Here is a 7906-nt window from a genome sequence, read left to right as displayed (position 1 = left end):
TTTGCTCAAGGCTAGCATGCTACCACTTGAGCCATAGCTCCACTTCTGGATTTTTTTCTGTTTACATGGAGATGAGAGTCTCTTGAATTTGTCTGCCTAGGTTAGCATCAATCTTTAGATCTCAGACTCCTGAGTATCTAGGATTACAGATGTGAGCCACCAGAACTAAAGCTGAATATACTTTAATAGTGACAAATCTGATCTTTACAGGCAAATTAAAACATTTCTATATAGCCAACTCAGTCTGAGCTATCTTTTTTTTTTTTTTTTTTTGGTCAGTCCTGGGCCTTGGACTCAGGGCCTGAGCACTGTCCCTGGCTTCTTCCCGCTCAAGGCTAGCACTCTGCCACTTGAGCCACAGCGCTGCTTCTGGCTGTTTTCTGTATATGTGGTGCTGGGGAATCGAACCTAGGGCCTCGTGTATCCGAGGCAGGCACTCTTGCCACTAGGCTATATCCCCAGCCCCGTGAGCTATCTTTAATGAGAAAAGATCAGACTGCTAACAGTCCAGCAACGACTTGGTGTCATTACTATTCTTTAAACATTTGCCCAAGAGAAATTCCAAAGTGATCTTGACTACATTATTTTTCTTAAACTTTCTACAGCATTCAGGATAGCACTTTAAGCAAGTGCTTTTCTAGCGTCCTTCTTAGATCATTGCCTTGTACTCATAGTAACTTGCATTGGTTGATCTTTTGCATTCTCCTTTAATGTCTATTGTGTGCTAGACACTAGGTGAAGAAGGCTATGATCCTTGCTCATAAATACTTTAACTAGTTGGGGAAGATACAAATACAAACAGTCTTGTGTGAAAAGTAGCATTAGTGTGAGATAAAGAAGCAGTACAGTGGAGGGACTATCTGTAGGGCTGAGAATTGGCTACAGTGTTGGCAAAGCTCCTTTAGGACTGAAGGATGCATCATGACTAGTTCTTCAAGAGGAGGGAAGGAGGGGACCCTAAGGTCATTCTATGCCCAGAGAACAGAAGGTACAGAGTCTGAAATGGAAGACTTTGTCTTCCAGTTTCTTTTACTATCCTCTTGTTTTCAAGATTTATCCCTATTGACATATACTTTCAGTGACTGCATTAAATTTCATTTTATTTAATTTGGTATTTTGTGCTGGTACTGGGACTTGAACTCAGGGTCTAGGAACTCTAACTTGGCTTTTTTTTTTTCCCCCCACCCAAGGCTGGTTTTCTACCACCTCAGCTACACCTCCACTTCCAGTTTAAAAAAATTTTTTTTAAACTGGTTAATTGGAGATAAGAGTTTCATAGGACTTTTCGGCCCTGGCTGTCTTTCAACTGAGATCCTCAGATCTCAGCCTCCTGAGTAGGGCAGGGTTACAGGCACCAGGCTCCAGCGCCTGGCACAGTTCATTTCACAAATATTTCATACATTATTCGTTATTTATGCAGTTCACTGAGGGCGGGCCCTCAGCTTGGAGCTGTGACATTGAATGCAATGGTCTCTTCGTCAGACACAGTTGCTCTCCCTGAATCCAGTAGCCTGCAGTCTTAAGTTCTTTAAAGTAGTTCGGGTAGGATTCCTCCGTCTCTTTCTACTAAGGGAACTGAGGAATGAATGAATGAATGAATGAATGGTGTCGTCCAACCCCGGTGACAGGGGTTTCAATGCACTCTGGCGCCTTTGCCCCCATTTCCTTCTCTGACAGCACGGGGTCTCCTCTCTGCATTCCTCCAGTTAGCCGGGGAGCGAGGGCCGGGGTGGGTGCGTGGGGCAGAGTCTGTCCTCGGTGCCGTGTCACCGTCGCGGTCGACCCTGGGACTTGAAGCCCGGAGCCCCTCACCCACCCGCCTCCGGGGTCTCCTCGCAGCCAGCGCTAGACTCGGCCCCCGCGCGTCGGGGAGGACGGAGGACCGCGGGCGGACCTCACAGTAAATCCCTCCGCGCGGAGCCCGGCCGGCGCTTCTTCCTGCGGGAAACCCCTGGGTGCCCCAGGCGCGCGGCAGGGCTGGGGCGGCCGGGGGGCGTGGCCCCGCGGCGGGAGGATGGCCGCGACAGGGGGCGTGGCCTCGAGTGGGCGGAGGCGGCCGGGGCGGAAGGACACACGAGGCTGGGTTGCTGCACCGAGAAGAAAGTTTCAGCCTAACTTCGGGCGGCGGCTGAGGCGGTGCCGGGGAGCGGCCGACTCGCGAGTTGGGGCGCAGCCGAGGCATTCAAACTCGAGCTTCGGAACGTAGCGCGGGGCCGTGAGCCGAAGCACGCAGCGGAGGAGAGGAGAGAGCGGGGGCCCCCTGGTCGGGACCCCCTCCTCATGTGGATCTGCTCCGGCGGCGGCTGCGCTGGAGGAGGCGACCGGGAAGATGCCCGCCCTGCGCCCCGCGCCGCTGTGGGCGCTGCTGGCGCTGTGGCTGTGCCGCGCGGCCCCCGCTCGTGGTGAGTGTCGGGCCGAGGGGCGCCGTCCCCTCGCTTCGCCCAGGTCCGCTCGCTTCGCCGCGGCCACCTGAGGCGACCGTTCCGCCGCCCGCGGTCCTCCCTCCGCGCGGCGAGGGCAGCGCCCCGCCGCCCGCTCCAAGAGGGGCTGTTCGGTGCCCGGCTTCGGACCCCGGGTTCGGACTCCGGGGGCCCGGGTCGTGGCGGGCCTCTCCGAGTCCCCACCGCCCTGCGCGCTCCGCCCCGGCCCCCGAGCGAGGCCGCGCCGCGCGCCTCTGGAGGTCGCCGCCTTGGGGGACGCGGGCGGCGGGGCCCGTGGTGGCGGGGGTTGGCGGGGAGCTCGGAGGGCTGAGGGCCGGCTGGGTGGAGAAGTGCCCGGCGCTGGCGTGGAGAGAGCGGGGGCCCGGGCTCCCGGCCAGCCGCGCTCGGCTGTGCCTGGGGAAGCTGGCCGTCCGGCTGGATGGGTTTGGTCGGGTAGGGGGCCGGGCTCTGACACACCAGCACCGTGGGCCGGGGTCCCGCGGAGTCAGTGGGTGTGTGAGGCTAGTCGGGCGTGGGGCCCGAGGCTTGGGGAGGTGGAGGCAGGAGCGGCGGGGGAACTGGTGTGGCCGCTTGCTGAGCCAGCCCCATGATTTAAAAATCTCAACTGCTGTTATTCTTTCCGAGGCGCGGAGCTGGGCTGCTGTTCCAGGCTGTGTCCAGACCCAGGAATGTGGTGTGACGATCACCAACTCCTCCAACCTGGCAGCCGCTTTTTTTTTTTTTTTTTTTTTTTGGCTGCTCTTTTGGCATGGTTGGGGGTGGGGCCGTGCAGTGCGAGGAAAAGTAGATGTGTGGATTCTGAAGTGTTTGCCATAACTCTATGGTTAGATAGCTTCCAGGTCTTTGTAACACGTTTGGGCCAAGTTAAGGACATCGAATCACGAATCATGTTTTACCCATCCCACTCACGCTTGTAGATTCTAGATTTTTTCCCCCTCTCTGAATGTTGAGTGGAAAGAGCTTGGGAGCTCTGTTCTGTAATCCTGGATTCAAATCTTGCTATATGAGCCCACCAATAAAATGGAAATAGAATTACCCAGCTAATTGTAGAATGTATATTAAGTCCGTGGCACTTTTCAAAAGGTGTTCAGAAAGTTCTTTCAGAGAAGAGGCAGTGTTTTATTCTTTCGGAACTCTGAGCTTCCACTGGAATTGTGTCTCATGCATGTTTGTTATATTGAAAGGTGCCCCTTCTTTGCCAGAGCTTATTTTGAAGGAAGATTTTACTTTTACAAAAACAAAAAAGAGAAAAAAAGAAAAAAAAACTAGTACATGAATCTCAGCTCCTTTCAAAGAAGATGAGCGTCAGAAAAATATGGCCTTTGTTCACTGTTAATAGGCAGCTGGCTTGACAATCACAGATGTTTAAACGAGAACACAGTTATTTATCACCTGAAAACAGTACTAATTTGTTCAGTACCAGCCAGATACTTCTTGGAAAGTTCATCTTTCATATACCGCTAGGTTCCTAACAGTTTCAGAATTGGGTCAGGAGGCTGTGTCCTAATGAAGCAAAATTGCCTTTTCTGAACTATTTAATAAAAACTGACATCATGGTGTTTTTGCCTTTTTTTTTTTTTTTTTTTTTGCCAGTCCTGGGCTTTGGACTCAGGGCCTGAGTGCTGTCCCGGGCTTCTTTTTGCTCAAGGCTAGCACTCTGCCACTTGAGCCACAGCGCCACTTCTGGCCATTTTCTGTATATGTGGTGCTGGGGAATCCAACCCAGGGCTTCAAGTATACAAGGCAAGCGCTCTTGCCACTAGGCCATATCCCCAGCCCCCCCCCCCCTTTTTTTTTTAAGTTTAACAAGTTAAGCTTTTTATTTATCAAATTAGTCTTCATGACCTGAAGTTTTCTCACTTAAGAAGTAGGACTAGAATCATAAACTATTTTAGACAGTTGTAGGAAATAATAAAAATGCTTGTAAGGTTATTTGCAGAAAATGTTAAGCCCAATGTCAGAAACAGGATGACTAGCAAAGAGTACTTCTCTCATTGTAATGCCCAATGCATGGAACGCCTTCACACTTAGGCTCTGCTGAGGGACTGCTATTGCTAATTAGCTTTCAAGGGATCAGACTGATTGGCAAAGGATAGAGGATTTACATATGTCCATTCTTAAACAGGTACTCTAACCTACTGTAATAGAAGAGATTAAAAAGCCTGTTTCTTGGTACAGATCTTATGTTTTCCCAGAGTCCAGAAGTGAATCCTCTTAATTTATTATGATTGTGTTTTGCCTAGGTACCAATTATAACACACCCTACCAAACTTTTGAATGTTACTGTGCTTGGCTTGTGGCCAACTGTTAATTTAAACATCACTGTGTTCCTAAGGCAAAGAGCTGTCACCCATCTGTCTGGTTTTATAAACAGGTATCCAGGACCACCCCTTGTGCCTTGTTTTCTTTTGCTTTGCAATGGGAAATTTCTTCCTATTTTGCTGTGCTCCAGATCATTTCTCTGCTGAATTCTATTTCTCTAAACACACACACACACACACACACACACACACACACACACACACACACACACACAGTTGTTTTTTAGGTGGAGATTAAAATTTACCATAAAACTATGGTCCCTTTTTCTTCCTTTTTTTTTAATTTTATTTTTTGCCAGTCCTGGGGCTTGGACTCAGAGCCTGAGCACTGTCCCTGGCTTCTTTTTGCTCAAGGCTAGCCCTCTGCCACTTGAGCTACAGCACCACTTTTGGCCATTTTCTTTATATGTGGTGCTGAGGAATCGAACCCAGGGATTCATGTATAGCCCTCCTTTTTCTTTCTATATTATTGCTTCTTTTTGGAGAGAATGAAGAATAATTTATTTGTAGTCTCCTTTTTTCCTTATTTTAAAAAAATTTAGTCATTTCTTGCTGGCATCTCTCTACCCTATTCCCAGTCTATGGTTTCTGAAGGTTTCTTAGGACAAAGAGGAGCAAGTTTTGGTTTGCCCAAATTGTCTTTGCTGACTTTCAGCACCTTTAAAGAATGTCTAAATTCACTGGATATGCTCTAATGCTTCAGAGAAACCTTATAATACATTTTAAAAGTATAACACCCACAGAAATTCTATTTTGCCCACAAAATTTGCATTGCTCTAGTTCCTGCTCTCAGCTGCCATTCCTAGTGATTCTGTTCCCTGGCCCCTCAGTGGTAGAACTAATGTGTTCTGACTATGTCAGAGTTATTGGAGCCACCCTGGGTACTCAGCACCTAGGGATTCTGATAGAGTGGTCCTGGGAATCTGTATTCTTTTTTATAACAATTTTTTATTGTCAAAATAATGTACAGAGGGGTTACAGTTACATACGTAAGACAGTGAGTACATTTTTTTTTTTACCACCTCCATTTTTTCTCGCACCTTTCCCCCTCCTCAGTTCCCTCCCTCACCTCCCCTGAGATGTACGGTTGGTTTACAGCATACTGTCTTGTAAGTATTGCTGTTGCACTGGTTCGCCTTTTACCCTTTGTCTCTCCATTTTGGTGTTTCCCTTCCCTAGTTACAGTAAATGTACATATAATACCTAGTGTATCAAAGTCAGTTACAGTGACAACAGGGGGAAAAGCATGGGGAAGAAAGACAAAAGAAAAAGGCATAATTTCATAGGGTACATTGGAAATGACTTAAAAAACAAACCACTTATTTCCAAATCTTGTAGTTCATTTCACTTAGGATCATCTTATATGAGCATGTGTACATTGCTATTGAGCTATTGTGCTCCTCTGCTTGGACTATCCTTGACAAGTACTAATTGTTTTCACGGAATGAAACCATGGAGTTTATGTTTCTTTGGGCCTGGCTCACTTCACTTAGTATGATTTTTTTTCCAAGTCTTTCCATTTCCTCATGAATGAGGCCAAGTCCTTCTTTCTAATAGATGCATAGAATGGGAATCTGTATTCTTTTTTTTTTTTTTTTGCCAGTCCTGGGGCTTGGACTCAGGGCCTGAGCACTGTCCCTGGCTTCTTTTTGCTCAAGGCTAGCACTCTGCCACTTGAGCCACAGCGCCACTTCTGGCCATTTTCTGTATGTGTGGTGCTGGGGAATCGAACCCAGGGCCTCATGTATATGAGGCAGGCACTCTTGCCACTAGGCCATATCCCCAGCCCTGGAATCTGTATTCTTAAGAAAGGTTTAAAAGTGATTTTCACACAGGAATCTCTTTGGAATTCCTGATTAATTCCATTTTATCTGCCTTCAGGTAATATATGGGACCTTTCCTAATAGATTTTAATAATTTCCACAATGAACCAGCCATTCTCATCTTTACTCTTCTCTCAAGTAATTTAGAAATGGCTAAAATAAAAGCAATAGAATATAATGTCATTTTGTTCATCTGCTCACAGTATGTCTCCATCATCTCTTTAGAAGGATTTCAGAATATTTAAATGATATACATGCTTTTTTCTCTGGTACTTCTTTTTCCTCAGGCATTATTTATATATCACTTTGGATTCTTTATTTGCCCAAAATGGTTTTGGAGGAAAAAGTTATAAGGCATGATATAAGTGACAATGTAGGGAGATTTTTTGTGTCATTATATCATGTTGAATTTATAGCTCATATTTAAGTGCTTCCTTTCTTGAATATCTTTTGATATTATCTATTTTCTATTTTTCCATCCTTTTCAAACTCTTCTGGCTTAATTTTCTCTGCAAACTACTTGAAACCAAAACATTTTCTTTCTTACTCTGCTTTTTTTTTCTTTGTCATTCTGCCATATGGGTAGTATTTTCGAAGACCAGAATTTTTCTCTAAGTCTGTTATTAATTGGCATGATTCCCATGTAGGATAGGTCCAGTTTCCGTCCTCCATTTTCTTATGTACTTTGGCTGTAGTCACAGCCCATTAGAGAGTTGAGATGAGAGTTTCTGTCTGGGATCCTCAGGTTCAGGGCCTTTTCTGGTCTCTACAGTGCTTCCATACAAATGAGCTTATGTACAAAAACCAGAACATCCTCAAGTACTTATTGTTAATGTGTACTTGAGGAAAAGAATTGTGTCTTTTCATTTATGTATTTGTTTAATACCCCTCTACCTGGCATAGTGCTTTGGCATCTGATAAGCACTCAATAAATATTTGTTATATTGAACTATTACTTTCAGTCATTTTCTTATTCTGAATACTGTGGTACTCCTGGACAGTTTTTAAATGGTAATTGCAATTCATTTCTTACCTTTTGTTTGGGGGAAAAACCATTTTTTCCCCTTCCCCAGATGTTTTATTTAAGCTTATCATTTTGACTTGTTGAGTTTTCATTTTCTCTTTCTTTCTTCCCTCCCTCCCTCCCTCCCTCCCTCCCTCCCTCCCTCCCTCCCTCCCTCTCCTTCCTTCCTCCTCTCACTTACTTCCTTCTGCTATTTTTAAAGGTCACTTTGACTTTGGAATCTGACTTCAAAGCACTGGTATCCACCCCCTGCCTCTCACTTTGCTACTGCTTCCTGTACCATAGGCCAACAATTTT

The 7906-nt window shown here is 46.3% G+C and overlaps 1 protein-coding gene across 1 annotated transcript in view; it reads left to right on the top strand.

The window, feature by feature from the left end:
• Positions 1-2074: 2074 nt before the first annotated feature.
• Positions 2075-7906, top strand: part of Notch2 (notch receptor 2) — a 141923-nt gene continuing 136091 nt past the window's right edge. The window contains exon 1 of the mRNA XM_048351886.1: positions 2075-2402. Within this exon, the coding sequence (XP_048207843.1) occupies positions 2330-2402 (73 nt within the window). The 5' untranslated portion in view covers positions 2075-2329. The remainder of the gene's footprint in view (positions 2403-7906) is intronic.

This window comes from Perognathus longimembris, chromosome 7 (assembly GCF_023159225.1).
Source record: "Perognathus longimembris pacificus isolate PPM17 chromosome 7, ASM2315922v1, whole genome shotgun sequence".
In the NCBI taxonomy this organism is placed as follows: Eukaryota; Metazoa; Chordata; class Mammalia; order Rodentia; family Heteromyidae; genus Perognathus; species Perognathus longimembris.
This window is presented reverse-complemented; position numbering and strand designations above follow the sequence as displayed.